The sequence below is a fragment of the Primulina eburnea genome, chromosome 3, assembly GCF_022965805.1.
Source record: "Primulina eburnea isolate SZY01 chromosome 3, ASM2296580v1, whole genome shotgun sequence".
NCBI classification, from domain to species: domain Eukaryota; kingdom Viridiplantae; phylum Streptophyta; class Magnoliopsida; order Lamiales; family Gesneriaceae; genus Primulina; species Primulina eburnea.
In genome coordinates, this window is record NC_133103.1 from 48,213,785 (window position 1) to 48,234,804 (window position 21,020).

At 31.3% G+C, this 21,020-nt stretch overlaps 1 protein-coding gene across 1 annotated transcript; it reads left to right on the forward strand.

Annotated features, from left to right (window-relative positions):
• The first annotated feature begins 1,378 nt into the window (after window positions 1-1,378).
• Window positions 1,379-15,002, forward strand: LOC140827750 (signal peptide peptidase-like 2). The gene is given in 15 exon segments (XM_073190564.1): window positions 1,379-1,712; window positions 1,715-1,783; window positions 2,712-2,870; window positions 4,237-4,348; window positions 4,463-4,582; window positions 5,234-5,391; window positions 6,177-6,353; window positions 10,478-10,512; window positions 10,615-10,771; window positions 11,760-11,813; window positions 11,892-11,984; window positions 13,259-13,401; window positions 13,741-13,811; window positions 14,388-14,471; window positions 14,735-15,002. Coding segments are annotated over 15 exon segments (1,620 nt in total). The 5' UTR covers window positions 1,379-1,625; the 3' UTR covers window positions 14,836-15,002.
• The last annotated feature ends 6,018 nt before the right edge of the window (window positions 15,003-21,020 follow it).

A 21,020-nucleotide genomic window follows, 5' to 3' on the forward strand; every position in this document is an offset into this window, starting at 1 on the left:
TATATTTAAGAATTTTTTTTAAATTAACGAATTTTTTTATTTTTTATAAATATGTTATTTTTTAAAAGTTAAATATCTATTCATTTTTTACTAATTTTTAATAATATTATCTCGTGCATCGCACGGGTTAAATACTAGTCTGAATATTAAATCCAAGTAGAACGTGTGATTAATTTGAGATTTAATGGGCCCAGCCCATTAGCCCGACCCGATCTATAAAATCCTAGGTTTTTAGTAATCTTCAGTTGAAGTTAATGATGCCGAATAAATTACGTAAAATATTTACAATTTTATAATTATACACTAGTGTTCTTAGGCAGATGGTGTATACATATTGAATTCTTTTTTAAAATGAATTTTTTGTAAAACTTTATAAATTATATTAATTTTCAAACATTTAGGACCAATTTTTAAATTATAATTTTTATTTTATGACTTATGAGTGACATGGTTATTAAAAAATTCAAAAATATAGATGAAAATAACAAATATTTTATTAGGTTATGTTAGTTATATATCAGAAACAAATTTAATAAAAATGTATTTATGATTTTTTTTATTAAACAAAACAGATTATTTTTATAATGAGTAGGTATATTGTTAGATGATTTCACACATGAGACGATCGATCTGATCTATATATATATAAAGATTATTTTTGATATATCAAAATAATATTTTTCATGAGCTGTGTCTCACAAAACTAACTCTTGAGACGGTTTCACAAGAGTTTGTCTTTTATAATTTGGGAAAAATGGTATTTTTATTTTTTTAAAAAACATATAATCCTTGACATTGATCGAACATGAGAAATTTTAATACACTGGATAAACATATTATTTTCTTAAAAATATAGTTGGTCGAGGATGGAGATGACAAATTCGTTCCCTCTGCAACATGCGAGGCATTTGGAACATAATATATGTATAAATAATTACTTGAATTAAGTGCATTAATAATTACTTTGCTCTCCTTACCTTTCAATTTCACAATAATTTGGTGATTTTTTTTAAAAAAAACACTTAACCATGATAGTTTTTTCTAAAAACCATGAAAAACTAATAATAAAATCTTAAATAAATATTTATTCAAATATTATTATTATTGTTAAAAAATAAAAATATACGGTAAAAAATAAAATCTTAAATTAACAAAATATATTAAATTACATATTTTATAAAATTTTATCCACTCAATTATGTATTTTTTTCCACAATTGAAAGACTTATTTATATGATCTCTTTAAAAATAATTTAAATATAATTATATTATTATATAAATTATCACACACTAATTTTCAATATTTCCGAATATAATTTTTAACGATTATGTTATGCATTACAAATAATAATAACAAGCATTTTTATAACGAGAACGTCGTGTCCCTATGGTATAATCGCATGAACATTTTTTTGACGTGTCGACGCATCTTTTGCCCTTCTGTCTCCCCTCTTCCCCAAATTCCTCTTCTTCTCTTCTCGATTCTCCATGCTTCAATCAGTAATTGGCATCCTAAAATTGGATTTATCAATTCCCTGCATGGAAATTATGTGAAAATTGAGGATGAACATGTGAAATCTGCTCGATCAATCTCCATTATTTAGAAAATCTGAAATTTGTTAGGTATGGGTGCTTCATCTCATAGATTGTCCCTGGGTGTATTGTTTTTGTCCCGATTGTGTGTTTTATTGCTCTTTCTATTGTCCAATGCCACCTGGGGACGACTGTCTCACGCGCCGCCCCAAGAGGCGCTCCTGCATCCTGTGGTAACGACTTCCGATTGGTATGATATTCTAATCCTAAGTACCATGTCGTTGTTTTTGTTCTTTGTTGTTGTTCAGTTACTTAAAATATTTTTATTGTATTGGGTGAATATGCAAAGACAAATGTGAACGGAAAGTAGCAACATTTTGCTGACATATTGGTGCAAACATGTGCATTTAGGATCCAGTGGCTGCTTGAAGTTTAAGCAATGGCATGTGTTCTTTGAATAACGATGTCAATATCCTTATTGACCACTAAGTAGCACTGTAGTACTAAAGCATTCAGGATCGATGAGATAATAATGAGCAATTCCTATCACCTGACAGTGATTTGATTTTGAGGTTTTGAATGCATTTTATAAACAATACCTGGTAATTTCTGTTTGTTTTTTATGGGGCGTTTGACTTTTTCAGTTCACAATTTAAGGAGATATGATACGGTTACCCATTTTATCATGTGTGACAAACCCAATTATTTTAATCAAAATAAATGTTCACGAAAAAAGCACCAATTTCCGTTCCTAGGTTTGTCCTTTATTCAATCCTCATCTATATATTTTACCGATTTTGTTTCAAGTTATAGTGTTTGGTTGTTGATTGTGTTTGATTCGTGTGATGAAGTGATGTACTTGGGGCTTGATTTCCATGATAGCCACTTGCTAGGATTTTTAGTACTTATGCTATTTGCAAAGAAGGGCGGGGCTATTTGGGTACAAGATTATATGAACTTGAGTTTATTGATGGATGTTATGTTGATGAATTGGCTCCAAGGTGTAGGTACGCGAACTAATCAAACTCATGTTTTTGTTTCTAGAGAGTGAAGTGAAGCTTCATGGAATTTAAAATTTTCTTGTTGGCTATCAATTTATGAGAAATAGCATACCAACAGTGAAAATGAAGTTTTCTTGGTTGATGTTAATTTTTAATTATCGATCATTTTGTTTCCAGGTTAAGGTCAATAGGTGGGTAAATGGGGTTGAAAAGGATCCAATAAGTGGGATAACTGCAGCATTTGGCTCTATATTGCCCACTGACACTGAACAAGGTCACAGACTGCCAGCTATGTTTTCAATTCCCTTGAATAGCTGTTCATCCTCATCTGCTAAGGTATTTCTTCTATGCAGTCTTTTTTCTTTTTATTTGGAGTTTCCTTTAGTTTTGGAGCATCAATTAATCTATCTCATTCAGCGAGTGCATAGGGCAAGCACCCGTCACTTTGATACCTGAGTCTGCTATGTTAGCTTGATCTTGTAATGGGGCTAAGTCTAGACCTTAATCCTTACTCATCCTCATTCACCCGAAGAATGGAGTTTTGGATCTTAGCTGATGGATGATATTTGTCCACAAGCTGCATCACATGTACTATAAGTGTGCGCTAATTGCATTTATATTGAGTTAGTAACGTATGTTTTTTCCTATCTCTGATTAGGATTAGTTCTAGATCTATCGATGTCCATGTGGTCTTTTAAGCTAATTCAATTAAAATTTTGCCCAGAATAATAGGTATATAATAAAAGGTACATTTTCCCCCAAGGGTCACCTTTTTTTTGCATATTTTCTTATTTTCTTTATGCAGTTATTCATCTTCTACAAGTATATGGGGTAAACAATATGTTTTGAGGTGGGGTATTGGATGGAATTCGGCAAAACTCGTCTTTGAGGGATGATATCGGAAAAAAATCCTGAATACCTAAAGTAAAGCTAGGAAATGTTGTACGTAGTTCTGGTTGTGATAGATTTCATTTTGAAAATGCAAAACATACTGAAATAGTCAGGCAATGAGGTGAACACTATTGAACCTAGATTCTAACATCATTTTTGAATTGTCGGTGTCCCCGATGTTATACATGTACCTGAAATTCAAATCTCTTTATTTCTTTGATTTCTAATACTGCTGATAATGATCTGTAGCTGGTGGTTTTCGACTTTTATGTTTTAAAATTCCTCGAGGCTGTACTGGATATTGTCATAAAGGAGGTAGCTTATTGAAAATTCAAGAGAAAAACAAGGTCTCGTACGTTTTTTTAATGCAAGAGGCCTACATCTGAACATCCTAGCATTCGCTGTATGTTTAATCCCTGTAATGAACTAATATTGAACTGTCAACAGGAAATCAGGATAATTAAAACCAGTAAACCATCTGAGTAACACATCAATACACGATTCTTTATATAATTTGTTATGTTTTCGGTTTTTTTGGTTCAGTAATGTAATTCTCACTCCTTAACGGTAATTTCCTCCCTTCATTCCTATGTCCCCATAACTGGTGCTCAAGATTTTCGAAGGATTTGTCATTTCCATCTTTACTATGTTGTGGTTATTGTAAAATCAATTAGGCATAGTTAAGTGTCAAGAAGCATTCATTTTGTTCTTAGATGCAGGAGTCTTTGCATTTATAGCTACTTTGAATACGAATTCTTTGTCAAACCAGTCACCAATCATCACACAAAGAGCGTCTGATATTTCCTTGTAGTTATCAGGATCTATTGTATTGGCACTACGTGGTGATTGCGGTTTTACAGCTAAGGCTAACATTGCACAAGTGGGTGGGGCCGCTGGATTGGTGGTGATAAATGATAGTGAAGGTAGCTTTTATTATTTATTATGCAAATTCATAGAGCTTGTAGTTTGTTTCTGCCAATCTTGGCTTAGTTCATTCTTTTTGCCCTTAATGATGCATCCTTCCTGAACTTCCATAGATCTTTTGGAGATGAGTTGTGCTGCAAATGACACCACTTCAAACATTACAATTCCAGTAGTTGCAATTACTAAATCAGAAGGAGCGGAATTAAACAATTCCCTAGTGGAAGGAATGAGAGGTAATCCCATTTTCATGAACAAAAAATGCTTTATCTATTTCGCTTAATTATGCCAGATTACATGCAGTTATCGATCCATTTATTCATTTTTTTAGTTTCAGTTTTCTGTTGATTCAAAATGATTTGGTATTGGGAATTATTTGAAATTTTGCAATTTAGATGTGCGTATATTATCAATTCTCTGAGACTTTTGATTTATTTTAAATATCATGTAGGCAACTCTATCGAAGGTGCTCTTATGCATCGTTTCTTGTTTTTTTTTTTTTGGAAAAACAAATAATAATAGTTGCTGAATAGGTTGAACTTTTTGACAATCCAACTTACCTGCCAAAACAATAAATCTAGGAATAAAATGTTCAAAACAAACATGTGAGGATGTCTTATTACTGGAGCATGGCCATGAACATGGACTGAACTCAATCGGATTAGCAACAGCAGAAGCCATTCCTTGATGGATATCTTCAATATTGTCAGGAAAATGACATAAAGCTAGCTTTCAATCATGTTTGCCTTAGTCCGATACCTTGATTTTGTCATATTTATTAATATTTTGCATGGTGCTCTTGTAATATCATGGTATCTGTGGATCTCATTCCAAGATATTTGTTTGCTGAGGAATCTGAAGTGCTAAATTTATGTTTTCAAATGCAGTGGAACTTTTGTTATATTCTCCAAATCGTCCAATTTTAGACTACTCAGTGATATTCTTATGGCTGATGGCTGTTGTGACAATAGTTACTGCATCACTTTGGTCAGAATTCACTGGGACAGAGCAAAGTGATGAGCGCTACAATGAATTGTCGCCCAAGGTTACATGAACTAGTCAAATTTTCTTTATGTTCTTGTACAATACAGTTCTTTACTCTTTCTGGATAGACATGTTATTTACAAAAAAAATATATGTTGTTTCTTGAATAGCGTCATGAAGCATGCGATATTGCGATTGGGCATTATGACTGGCGTTCTTACTAACAATATATCAAGTCAATTTGTGAATATTAAAAAGATCTGTTGAATGGTGATTTAATTTATCACCATCGACTCTGATTTTATGTTTCACTTCTTTATATGTGATAAATCATTTACAAGAGATACGTTTCAGGTATGTGTATGTTGTACAATAAGTATATCTGTAGTAGTGATTCTTGGTGCTGATATTACTTTCTTTCGTTCCTTAACCAATTAGCCAGTCGTATCACAGCCTTTGTGAGCTAACTATTTATTCTTATGTTGATTTAAGCTATTGGGATCTGATATAGTTTAAATCAGATTATGATTTTTGTATCGTATTATGTAACTCTCTCTTATTACTTCTTAAATTGATCCCTTGGTTCCTGAACTCGTTGACTAGGATGAAACAGAATAAGACTTAAATAGAACGTGAGAATAAAGTTTCCTATCAGAGTTTGTGCTGTTATTAAAAAATTTACCGAGTTATCACATGATAAAGTTGTTGGCTTCTAGTTACTTATGTTGAGAATTAAGTACAAGAGTTCTTTCTTTCTTCAATTTGTATTTTTTCTCTGAAAGTCGAAGCTTCGTCTGTTTTCCTATGGTGAACACGGGATGCATAAAGTCTCTTTTTTCATGTTAGGGGTCTAATGCTACAGCAGCCATCGATGAGGAAGACAAGGAAATCCTCCAACTTACTGCAAAAAGTGCTGTAATTTTTGTTATAACGGCGTCAACTTTCCTGGTCCTGCTTTACCTGTTTATGTCGTCCTGGTTTGTGTGGCTGCTAATTGTTCTCTTCTGCATTGGAGGTATCGAGGTAGATATTAACTTCAATTACATGTTTGCCATTTACTTCTTGATATATAGATGATACAGATTATATATTATGGTGATCTATAGTCGCGCAAATTACAAACATGAACTATCATGATTTTGGTGATCCTGATGGAGGCTGGCAAACTGTAAACCTCTGTGCATACCATGAAACTAAGTTGAAAAACACAGTTAAATTAACCACAATGAATGGAATAAGTGAATATTCAATCTATTATAATATACTGATTAGATTATTGAAGAAAACAGTGAGAACTGTTAACAATGTTACGCAAAAGTTTTTGTCATCCGACTATTATGGGATTGACAAAAATACTGTATTAGGATGTAGCCTATTAACTTAGAGAGACAGGTAACATTATTCTCTTACATCACCACCATCATCAGATTGTTATATGTATGTATGTTTATTCTTTAGTGCAGAACAACTGTAATGATACGAGCCTTTATAATTTTACTTATTCTTTAGTGTAGAATGAATGTAATGAGCATTTATAATTTTGCTTCATAACAGGCTGTCTTTTTTTTGTGACAAAAGCTACATGTTTCGATGTGGTGCATCATTCTTTGGCTGCAATGAAGTAGAGAATAAAAGAAGTCAAATTAAAACCTTATTTTCAATAATACTGAATAAAGGCTGCAGCTTATTCTTTAGTGCAGAATGACTATAATGAGTCTTTATAATTGCTACATAACAGGGCTGTAGTTTTAGTGACGAAAGCTACATTTTTCGATGTGATTGCATCATTCTTTGGCTGCGATTAAATAAAAGAAGTTAAATTAAAAGCTTATTTTCACTAGTACTTGATTTGTCAATTGCGGCTTATTCTTTAGTGCAGAATGACAATGAGCCTTTATAATTTGCTACATAACAGGGCTGTAGCTTTAGCGACCAAAGCTTCATGTTTCAATGTGGAGCATAATTCTTTGGCTGCGGTGAATTAGCTAATAAAATAAGTTAAACAATAAAATAATTAAACGGAAACCATTTTTTACTAGTGCTGAATATAGGGCAAGTGGTTCATGCATGGGCTTATATCTTTATACCACCCATGTAGAACAATCTTGCTGATATTACATTCTTCACAGGTTTTGATGCAAGAAATTAAGAGTGAAGTTTTCGTCTGACCTGTGAAAACTATTTATATTTCTTGGGACCACTGTTTTATACAGAGATTGGGATTGCATGATTGGGGAAGGTGCTGTGATGGATTGAGTTTGATATTTGATGAAGTTCATCTTCATTGGAAACAACATATAACTTGAAGTGTAGCGTCTCACTACTGAAAAAACTAATAAGCATACATGATTAAAACTTAATAACAACAATTAAACAACGTAAACAATAACTCAAGTACTTTTACAACTCAAACGAAAACAAAACAATAATTCCGGTCTTAATCGTTAATACAATTAAATCGAAATCATAATTCTTCACGAGAATACGAGAAATCAAATAAAACTTCCACTTGATAACCACCAAAAACCCAATTGCTCTAGCCACTGCCATGACCATCCAAACCGTCCAACTTAAGAGACCTGGGTCAATGAAATGGGGTGTCCAAGATGTGAACAAGGATGTGAATGACAATTACCCAATGCGAGAATGTGCGAGTATACGAACCAATATGATACATGCAAAATACAATATGCTCAGTTATCAAAGATCAAGTCAGGATTCTCATGCTCAATCTAAAGGCGTTGAGTGTGTATTCTCGGATCTGTCATAGGCATGTTTTGGCTCTTACATTCATCATAGGACGCGACCTACAATGTCCAGGGTCATTAGAATCCGCGGGTCCCATCGGACATTGTAGTTCTCGATATCCAACCGTCCACGATATATAACATGGCTAAGCGACCCAAACAAACGAGATATCTCAAAAGATATCTAGCCCAAAGTGATATTTGATGCATAATATGTCAAAACAATAAAACATGTATCATGCAACAAATAAATATACATCATATAAGCGTGTATACTACACTTGGATATCTCAGTCAGTACATCACGTCTTTTACTAAAACAATCTGATAGAAAGTCTACTCGTGTGAACCTAGACAATATCAACATACTGAAATCAATATCATGTCAGATCCAGAATCAGTAAACATGCTTCAAAGTTCTTCATAATGATCCTTAAATCACTATTTAAAGCTTTATAATTATATCTGCGTCCGTCGTCAGACCGTTGATGACGTCTCGATCTGTGTGTCTCAGTTCATCGACCCCTTCGAGTCGACACTAGTTCTGAAGCTTCGCGACACTAAACTGCCTTAGAAACTAGCTAAAAACCCAAGGCATATTGCTAGAACTCGAGAGAGAGAAACTGAGAGAAAACGATATAGGAAACAAATGAAATCAACTTCTATTTATAGGCTGCATCCGGGCTAGTTCAGAAGGTCCGAACTCAATATTATCTGCCGTTTGTCATAATCTCATTCATCTAGTTAGATTTCTTTGGATAATATAATATGAAGAAGATTGAGTGGTCCATTTTAAATTCAGTGGATCCCAATATTTCCTTTGATTCAGTGGATCCCAACACGCTGATAATAAATTAATCACTTCTTTAATAATGCTTAATTAATATATCTTCAATAATGTCTTAATTAGTACTTCATTCAAGTACGGATTCGGGTTATTACATTAACCAAACTTTTCATATGGACTTATTATGTTATTTTCTGTTTTGGAACATAAGTCTTGGCTTGTAATGTATGGTTTCATAAACTCCCTCGTAGCTCGTTATTTTGGACTCTCAATTATACATCAGTATGCAGTGTTTTATTTTTTTTACAAAACTATTGTAAAACTAAATATGTTTATTAAAATATAACATAAACAAGAAGTTTATGTTTTTATCATACACCGGGTTTTAAGTTGTAACCAGACTATTCATAGTTACTTAAATTTTTTATTTTAAAAATTTAGAGGAAGCGAAGACTTGGAGGAGCTGCAGACCGAGTCCTAGGCTCCTAAAACACTTTAATATAAATTTGGTGCTTTTGATTCTGCGAAGAGCCGCGGACCTCGTGAAATCTAAAGCACTGAATTTATAATAAATATTCTTTTGAGGAGCCTCAGTCCACGACTCTAATTCTTTTAAGTTGTTTTTTAGAATTGGCAGCCTGTAAAATTCATTGGTGCTTTGCATTCCTGTACAGAAAAAAAATTCTGATCCACGTCTCATTCATCTATTTATTTAGAAAAATTATTTTTAGGAAAAAACCTATTTTTTTTTTAAAATATTTTTAAGAACGTGTTCATACTGGATCAGCGGGTACTACTAAACTACAGGGCTGGTCCGTGGTTTATTATAAAAACATAAACATTTAGTTCATGTTATATTTTGGTAGATATATTTGTTTTTAATTTTTTTAAAGAAATCATCAATATTCTTGATGCTATGAAATGTGCTAATTTATATGCACTAGCCACTGGATATTTAGCGATTTTCTTTACAAGGAACTTTTGGTGATTAATACAATTTGTCATCTGCCCAAGACAAAAGAGGTACTATGTGTAGAAATACTAAGAATAATGGAAAACCATAAGTTATTGTGATGGAACAGCATAGGTGATGAGGTGAATGACAGAATGAGTGAATCAACTTATATGAATAATAAACAAGGCTGCTTGATTTCTGCAGTAGGCATGTGGGACTTATATTCTTTATTGACCTATGAGTGCTGGTCACACATGCTGTGAAAGTTCTTGTTAAGTGAGACATAGATTCAATATCTGATTGGTACAGATCTTAATGTATTCAATAATTCCATGTTTTTTTTTTCTTGGGGATAAAAAAACCCAAAAAACTGCATCCAAGGTGTTATGTCAGAGAATGATGTTATGTTGCCTCTTTATACGTTTGGGACTTTACGTTTGCTGTGACTAGATCTAAATTTTGTGACTTGAATCAAATACTTATGGGACTGACTATTCAGTGCATTTGCATTATAATGTGATGAACTCAAAACTTGTATCAGCTTTTACATCCTTACGAAGATGCTATATAACACCTCCCATTAAAATTTTGTTCATATCTATAAGCTATTAAGGTTACTCCTGCTTCATCGTGATTATTGAATACTTTCTGTAATCAGGGAATGCATAATTGTATTGTATCATTGACGATGAGGTATGATTTGATTTTGTTTGGTAAACTTAAAAGTTTTTATTATTAATGAGTCCCTTGTGTTCTTGTATATATGTCTCTTCTGTGTTGTTGTTATTTGAGCAGCAAACGCAAAAGTCTTGGACAAAAGACATTGAATCTGCCCCTTGTAGGGGAGGTTTCCGTTTTCTCTTTAGCTGTGTTGACATTCTGTCTGCTATTTGCCATTGTGTGGGCTGCAAATAGGAAGGCGTCATACTCTTGGTTTGGCCAAGATGTTCTTGTAAGCTGTCACCTGTTTCTTTCATGTTTACCCTGTTCCTGAATGTATTTGTTCAGTTGAATTATTCCTACCTGCTGTGCTGATTTGACATGTTGGCTACTTGGTTCTGCTGGTATGATTCAATCCTGCATATTGTAAAACAAATGTGTATATTCTGGTTTAGCCCTTCTGCAAACTGGAAAATTTTAGCAAGTGGCTTATTTATATTAGATTAGCATTAAACTGGGTTTGGTAGATTCTCCTGTGGTCTCTGAACGTGAATCTCCAAGTGCTTTTAATTCACACATGCCCTTTCATTTCATCAGAAGCCCACTGGCCACATGCAATATTTCCATGGATAGTTTACCATTGCAAATCAAAAAATCTTATAAATTGCAGCGAGTTTGCTTTGACGTCCGGATTTATTTTTAGTAAGAGATAGGAATGGGAAATGTTGATATGAAGATGAGTTAGTTTGATCGAATATAAACAAGATTTTAATTCGGTATGAAGTATTGACTTTATTTGTGAAATCATTATTGGCTTACATTTATAATCTTCAAAGTTTTTTGAAATTTATCTTAAAAAATTTTAACTGCTAAATTTGATTATATCTACCATTAACACTTGATTTATTATTGATTGAAAGCAAAATATCAACGGTGGAAGCAATGTGTTTTTCTACTTGTCTTTGCATTTAAAATCAGGCTTCCTGGGTTTCATTTCACCTATATGCACTGCACCTGTTTCTCTATTTCACTATAGCTGTCTCTCCATTATGGCTTATGATATTTATGAAAGATGTCTGGATTAACACAGTAATATATTTGTGAGTTTTGGATTATTTGATAGCTGTTTTTCCATTTGGGTCTCTGGTACTGTTATTTAATTTGCATTTATGTTGCCATTTGACAATTTCTCTCAATATTTCTTAATCAATCCTTGAAAAGCTGTTGATTGTTGCACATGAAATAACATTGCCGAATATTTAATATTTTCTTTATTTCAGGGTATTTGTATGATGATAACTGTTTTGCAGTTGGCTCAATTACCAAATATAAAGGCATGTAGAAAATCCGTGCTTTGTAATCCCACTATTGGCTCCATATTCATCAACTCATAATTTTTTGTTGTCTTCTAGGTTGCCACGGTACTTTTGTGCTGTGCTTTCATATATGACATCTTTTGGGTTTTCTTGTCTCCTCTTATATTCCATGACAGCGTAATGATTGCTGTAAGTTTGTATTTATTTGTCATTTCTCTCTTTAATTTTATGCGATTAGCTTATCAATTGTGAACATGGTTCCTATATGGTCTGCTACTTTCCACGGGTAAACTAGATTTTGGATGCTATGGGCTCGATTCTTAAACAACATCCTTGTGTAGATGTGACATGCTTTCAACTTTTCACTACTTTTCCTTTATATAGTTGTTTTGTGGACTAGAATTCGTTTGTCTTCTGATACAAGTACCCCAAGTGTTTTCATTTATATGAAATATCTTCGAGCAACAGGGAAAAATACAAGTAAAAAAACATTTGGAAATATCTGTTGTGTCATATATTATCTTTCGAAGTGATTAAAAGACCAATCTATATGTGAAGCATCAGCCCTTTTCTTTCTCAGTGTTACTTGATGTTTTGTGGATATTGTGTGAAAAATGACTCTGAAGCAAGCTCAGATAGCTACTTTTGCCAATAATTCTTGAAAAATTACAAGCAAATGTGGCCATATAGAATATATGCATTAAACAACCTCTTTGTATCTTCTTATCAATCTTCTTCATGTTTTACTCTTCATTTTAAGGTGTTTCAGACACTGGAGTGCGTCAGTCCATGTCTTCTGTCCACTTTAACTGTGCAAGGGACCTTTGTCATTTATAAATAAAGGTTGAGAGTTTTTTGTGTCTATAGCTTTGACCATTAAGAAATCTAAAAGATCTCACAGTTGTGGGTAAAATTGGTCTAGAACTAATGTCCGACTCAACTTTCAAGTCTTGCTCAAAATGTTGGATGTCTGCTGAAAAGTTTTACCTATATCACAGGATGTGTGAGTGTATTTGATGCTACTATAAGTGCAGGAGTTTGAATAAGTTAATGATATGCTGTTCAGTGCCAATAAAGTGAGATAAGCTTCAGAATATCCAAGCTCAACTGGATAAAAAGCTAACTAATCATCGAAATGTATGTTAGATTTTCTCTGTGCTATATGTTTTCATTGTGCCACCTTTTGTAGATTTGTTGTCTTTGCATTAACTCTTAATATTCTTCTACGTTGAATGTTTTATGGAGTTCCTATATCAGGAAAGTGAGTAGTGATGCGTGCTTTTATGGATTCTTTTGGCACTTTATGTTGTCTGCCAACAATTTGAAATTTTTTAATCTGTGGTATTGAATTGGCTGAATTTAATGGTTAATTAGAATTTGGAGCACATGATACTTGCATTGTTATTGCAATCCTTGTGAATTACTTTATATCGACTTGAAATATTTTTTTTCAAATAATTTAGGTTGCTCGAGGTGATAAAGCCGGTGGAGAATCAATCCCCATGCTTTTGAGGATTCCTCGACTAGCTGATCCTTGGGGTGGTTACAACATGATAGGTTTTGGGGACATTCTCTTCCCGGGTTTACTAGTTTCCTTTGCTCATAGGTACCCGTACGACATCGTGGTTGATGGTGATAAATATGATGATTTACTCTACAAATTTTTTTGAATTGCTTTGGATGAATAATCGTTAGTTATAATGCATTTTTCGGGCAATTTGAATAAATTGCAGCTCATCAATAAAGATGCTTTATTTCGCCTTTTTTTGGATGAAAATTTGTGAATGTTTTTTCACATACCTTTAGTTATGTATATCTGTCTTTGTACAAGTACATGCCCTCTTTTAAGTATACTTACATGTTAGTTAAAATGTTTTAATTGAAAAATCTGAGTTTTTAGGTAATCCACTGTATTATTTGACTGGAAAAAATTGTTTTATTGCAGATTTGACAAAGCCTATAAGAAGAGTACATTGAATGGATACTTCTTGTGGTTGACAATTGGTTATGGAGCTGGTGAGTGTATTTGCTGGATTTTGTGTATCGTTATATTCTAATGTATGGAACATTTGGGCTTGTACTGCTTGGATCCAAAACAATACCTTTCTGGTTTCATCACCTCTTTAACTTCAGTTTCCCATCGGTAAATTATTTATTGATTAAGAACTACACAAATATGTTGGGCATATCTAGGAAAACCAAAAGCTCGCGACTTAAGGATCAACCTTTGTGGTTAGAGTGGGGGATACAATAAATACATGCAATTAAAAGCATGAGTTTAATTTTACAAACAAGTACTTAATCAAGGGATTCAGCATAAAAAATCTTTTTTTCCTTGCTATCCAAAAGTGGTAGATAATACTCCGCTGTCCCATGATTCTTGCTAGTTATTTTTGTTATCATTCAACATTACAGGCAAATGATTTTTTTGCCATGTTCCGTTACTGCATTTGATTTTTTTGCCATGTTCCGTTACTGCATGAAAGATCTGAGTTATCTTTGTTGAAGAACTATGAGATTTTCCTATCAAGTTTCTCTCAATAAATGAGCTTGAACTAAATAATAAGTGATATTGAAGATGCTTTGCTGCAGGCCTGTTCTTTACCTACTTAGGCTTATATTTGATGGATGGGCACGGTCAGCCTGCTCTTCTTTATCTGGTTCCCTGTACACTCGGTATGAATCTCTTGCCATCAATTTATACAGTTAAAGAAACTATTTCCCCCTCTACATCATTTGTAATCTTTAGTTCCATAATTGTTTCTCTATTTCATGCATATAAATGAATGAAATTGCCACTTTCAAGTGTATTTCTAAGGAACGATTGTATTCTTTGTATATGAACACGTAACGGCTACTATTATTATTTTCCTTTCTTTTTTTGTTTGAATTTTAGCTTTCCAACTTTTACAAATGCAATATATGCATGTGAACTTCAGGAACTTGTGTTTTGTTGGGTTTGGTGAGAAAGGAGCTAAAACAACTTTGGAGCCATGGCATCGTTTCTACCGAATCCACATCCACATCAGGCGAAGCTTGACGGATCGGACTCGTTACCAATACACTCAGAATTGACTCATAGTTCGCCTTCCCCTTTCCTCGAGGCTTCTCCTGACTATGGGAATCTTGTAAACTTTGTACTTCATTTATGTGAAACTTAAAGGTTGATTTTTAATATGATCTAAGAAGCATGTACATATTGAAATATGTGAAAGATTATTTGTAAAAATATTTTTTAACGTAAAATATTAATTGAATTATTATGTGATTATGGTTTTGCAATAATTCTTAAGATTATTTTTTTAATAAATTATTTTTTAATTATGGTTTTGTTATCTGTATTTCTCATTGCGCGGGGTAGAAAACATGGTATCATGTATGAATGTGAGCCGCTTTAATTTTTAAAATATAACTAATAAAATTTATGAGATTTTCAACTCTGTTTTTCAGTTTTTCATATTATTATTAATAAACTATATTATTTTTTATATATTTAATTTAATATAACTAATAAAATTTATGAGATTTTCAACTCTGTTTTTTCAGTTTTTCATATTATTATAAATAAACTCTATTATTTTTTATATATTTAATTTAAATTATTTTTATTAATTAATATTTATAAATTTGTGAAACATCTTGATATTTTTATATAGATAGTAAGAAAGATTAAAAGTTGAAAACTTCTAATAAAATGTTTAAAGTTTCGGATATAACTAATAAATTTTGTGAACTCTTCAATTTCATTATATGTTTTCAACTTTCTTAGGTTATTACAAGTATACTAGATTATTAAAAAAAAATTAGAAACTTGAGAATTTTTTATGTATTTAAATTATTTTTATTAGTTGATATCAAAATATTTATGAAACTCATGATATTTTTTATGTAGATAAAAAATGCTAAATATTGACAAATTCCAATAAATTGATTTAAGTAATAATTAAATAAATAGTAGCTTAATAATTAAGTGATTTCACTTATGATTCATTATGTGTTATGATAATATTTTACATAATAATGTTTTTTAAATTAAATTTCCTATTATTACATATTTTGTTATCCAATTTTCAGTCGCGTTCTAAATATAATACAAATTATGATTATATTAACATTATTCTATTACGAAATTATTATTATTATTATTATTAATATTAATTTGCTGTCTTGTTTGTTCTTTTCAAGCTATTAATTAATTTTTCATTGTATATGATGAATTATATATACATAAAAAAATTATTTTCCCTCTTTTTTACATATTAATGAATTTATATACATAAAAAACTATTTTTTACGTTTCAAAATAACAAAATTATTATTTAATATTACTCAATTATCAGATTATCTAAGTTATGTTTAACAATTCATTGTGCATTATTACTATGATTGCAACTTAATGGATCATATGTGATGGCATAGGGTTGTCACCCAAACAATTAATATTTGTGTTAAATTATTATTATTAATTAAAATTACTTTGTGTTCGATGAAATTATTTGATTTGTGAGAATAAATTTGATTTACAGAAATAATTTCTAGAATGTAAAATAACATCCATATTAGATTTGTGTAGGTGTAATAATTGTTTATGCTAAGTAGGACATTTGAAATGTGACGATTGAGTTGTTTTATGATTTTAAAAGATTTTAATTAACGTTGCACCATTACCACCTGTTATAAATTTTGGTAAAGCAGCAAGTATCTGATTCTACAATTGATATATATAACAACCAAAGTCATGTGATCGATTTTCATATATTGCAATGAGTGTAATTATTGAGACTGAGATTGTTGGAGCGCAATAATTGTCCTCGGAGTAGGTCTCATGTGAGACCGTCTCACGGATTGTGATCCGTGAGACGGGTCAATCCTACCCATATTCACAATAAAAAGTAATACTCTTAGCATAAAAAGTAATACTTTTTCATGGATTATCCAAATAAAGATCCGTCTCACAAAATACGACCCGTGAGACCGTCTCACACAAGTTTTGGTCTTGTCCTTGTTGGATACATTAATCAAATCATGACGATTGAGCTACTTTACCATTTAAAATATTTGAGTTGCAGCGTTACCATCAGCTATAGCTTTGGTAAAACGACAAATATCTGGTCCTACAATTGGTATCGGAGCCTATGTCAAAAATCTGATTATCATTGATTGCAAAGAGCACAATTGTTAGGGTACAATATTGTTCCTGCTGAATAGAGCAATCGAAACGTGACGTTTGAGCTACTGTACGGTTTTAAAATATTTGAATTAACGTTTAAGCATTGTTACCACAACTTATAACTTTTGGTAAAACACTAACGCTCTATCTTATAAGATTTATTTCTATCATGACTCAATTAATATTACATTAATTTAACTAAATAATAATTTAATTTGAAATTTTCTTAAATACATTAATTCAAACAATTGATGGAAACTATTTAAGAAAACTTTCATTGACAATTTTTTCAGTAAACAAAATAAATTATTTAGTTTTATTTTTTATTTTTTTCAAACCCCGAATCATAAATTCTAAATTATAATCGAAATTCGAAATCTCTAGTCATTTTCTCTATCAATTCTAAATTGATTTTGTAATATTTGACATTATTTACTACTTTAAAAATGTTTATATATTTCTTAGGGTAGTTTTAACTATTATATGGACTTATAAATGTGGCCAAAATTAATTAAAAATGTAGTGACAATAGCTTAAATGCTTTTGTAATATTTAACATTATTCAAAATATTGTTTTGCTATATATTATTTTCTAATGATTACATATATTTTGTGTGTATGTATATACATTCTAAATTAATTTTTGAATTATGTGAATATATGCATATTTTATGATATTACGACTTAAATCTAAAAAAAAACATTTAGTAACATTTAAAATATTAATATTTGTACCTAAAAATTAGGAAGTGTCCTATTATTTTTTTAAAGGAAGAAAAAAATATATTTTAATGAAATTTAAAATAATAATAAAAAAAATACATGTTTTATTTTTTTTTGTTTTTTTCAAAATTATTAATAAATTCTAAAATAAATTGAAAAATGAAATTTAGCCACTATTTTTTGAAATAAAATTTATACTCTATTTTTTAAAAAAAATATTTTTAATATAATTTAAAATAAATTGAAGAATAATATAATTTTCACTCCATTTTAAAAAATGAATTATATCCTTATTTTAAAAATAATTATTTTTGTTTGATTTCTCTTTTTTTCTTTTTGTTTTATTTATTAACTCTATTTTTATTTTTATTTTTGATGTCCCTTTGTTTGATTTTTTAAAAATATAAATTAATGAATTTAAAATAAATCGAATGAAAATGAAGTATACAACTTGTTCAAAATTTTATAGTTCTCTAATTTTTGTGTTGGTCTTTTGTAAGCCGGTCTCATGATAAATATCCCTGAGATGGATCGACCCAGACCATTTCTAAAGTGGAAAAAACAATTTTTTTTCATGATCCGAGTGGATAGGAAATATGTTTTTAAAAATTGATCCGTGAAACTGTCACATATGAGTTTTTGTGCTGGTTTTTATTTTTAACTGGAGTAAATTAACATATACGAATAATGTAAATAATACACGAATAATAAATTTGAAAACTATAAAAAAATTGTGTGAATTTACATGTATGTCCTTATCTTCGTTAAATAATATTAATAAATACATGTTTTTTTAGGAATTAATTAATTTTAAAATAAATTGAAAAAAATGAAATTTTATTTTTGGAATGAAATTTACACTTCATTTTTTTTTAAAATAACTACATCTCTAATATAATTTAAAATAAGCGACACAATGTCAACAACTTAACGTATGAGAACTTATCAGGAGTTCACCATCCCACTACTACTCTCACTCATACACACTTAACCCAACAAAATTGAATGATAGTGAAATATTAATCTTTTAGATCAAACGTTTCTTGATCTTCAGGTCAAAAGTTATATTTGTATTCAAGACATGACTTTTGTTTTGTGATATCTCGTGCTAAACTAACTAATAATACTTTAAAATTTGCGGAAAACAAAATTTTTTCTTATTTAAATGGTAAATTCCTCGCATTCTGAATTAAATAAAATGTTTGACTAAATTCTTGAAATTAGTCCAAGTACAAAAATTTTTCATGGCATAAAAATATCATTCATAACAACTGAAAAAAACATTATTTGAAAACGAGCATAAGAAAATACTTGGTTGTCAACAAAACGTGAATAAATAAAATCAGATAAAAAAATGTTTAACGTGCATAACTCCTTTCATAACAATAGTGGTCCTCGGGTTTGCACTGCATAGTCCGAGCAAGTTTACTGGTCAGCACCTTCTGTCTCCTCTAAAGCATCAACATCTGCATCGATCAAGTCTACTGAGCCTAAAGACTCAACACACATAAACCATGAATAACAAATAGTACTTAGTAAAATCACATGTATTTGAAAGTAACACGTACGAAATAACAAACATACATAAACATAGACGTGTCATAACTGCATATATATTTTCATAAAAATGCTTCCATCATAACATACATAATCATACTTAATTTTGCATAGAAATATGTTCAAATTAAGCAAGTGGTCTGTAACATGAACCGTCTGATCAGACTAAACCACAATACTGGATTGGCAGGGATCACCACAGTATTTCGACCAGATGTCCACTCCCACATACATAAATCCCCGGTCGTACTTTACCGGGTGGAGAGGTCTCCGGTCATATTTTACCGCTTTTCGACCCCATAATCATAAATCCCCAGTCATGCTTTATCGGGTGGCTACAAGGTAAATCACATACCTCCAAAATAAAATATATTTTTTTGCATGTCAATCACACTTACAACATCGTGGGCTTCGTTTAAACACTCTAGACATGCTGCCCCAACCACAACAGCAAAGATCCAGGAGATTCCAATGAAGTCTGCAACCAAAAACTTGAGAAAACATGAAGAACATGCACAAATTTTCACAGCTGAGTGTTTTACGATAAAAATCATATCTATATAATTTCTTATCGGAAAATTACGAATTTGCTATCGAATCGAAGGTAACACAGAGAGCTACAAATCATATGTTGAAAATATTTCCAAACAACCAACCTATAATTTTCAAAATTCAAAATAACAGAGGGTGACATGTTTTGTGACAGAAATTTCACGGTTTGTGCGGTTTTAAGATAAATATCACATCTCCCTCATTTCTTATGAGACAATTATTATTTTGCTATCGAATCAAAGATAACATAGTGTTAAAAATCATATGTTAAAAATGTTTCCAAAAAACTGACGGATAAACCGCAAGAATCGAAATGATAGCAAATGACGAGTTTTATGACTCAAAATTTTCGAGAAATCGTTTAAACCATAATCCATCGAACTTTGCATATAAAAAGCGAATTTTCATGCACAATATACATAATACATAATATGATTAGATCGACGCATAAAAGAAAAGTTTATGTTGGGTGCAATAATTGTCCCTGCTTGGTAGAGCGGTCGAATCGTGGTGTTTGAGCTGCTATGAGGTTTAAAAGATTTGAGTTGCACCATTACCACCAACTATATCTTTTGGTAAAGCGGCAAGCGCTCGGTCCTACAATTTGTATCAGAGTTAAGGTCACGGGTTCGATTCCCATTGATTTCAAAGAGTGAAATTATTGGGAGGGAGATTGTTGGTGCAAAAATTGTCCTTGCTTGGTAGAGTGGTCGAACCATGGTTCTTGAGCTACCGTGCGGTTTAAAAGATTTGAGTTGTACCATTACCACCAGCTATAACTTTTGGTAAAGCGGCAAGCGCTCGTTCCTACAGTTTATACATGATTTTGTGTATAAATGCTTGAATAAACGAATACCGGCACGAGGGAACGTGAAGAGGAACGAAGGACGATTCCTTGACGTTTTCTTGACAAAAACTCACCAAAATCTCCAAAATATTTCTAGGATGAGTGCTCAAGAGGCTGCTGCTCAAGGGAGGCACAACCATAGCTTTTTCCTCCAAAAGTAACGCATGTGCGTGTGTGTTTAGGTGTAGGTGTGTGTGATTAGTATAAGTAATTAAGGTTAATAAAAGTCTAATAAAATAAATTAATGGGCTAAACTCATACTAATTTAATTATTTAGACCCACTCAAAAAATTAATAAAATATTTAAGTACCAAAGTTTTAGATTAAAATCTACAAATTTTGAAATAGCTAAATGAAGTATTTAAAATCTTAATTT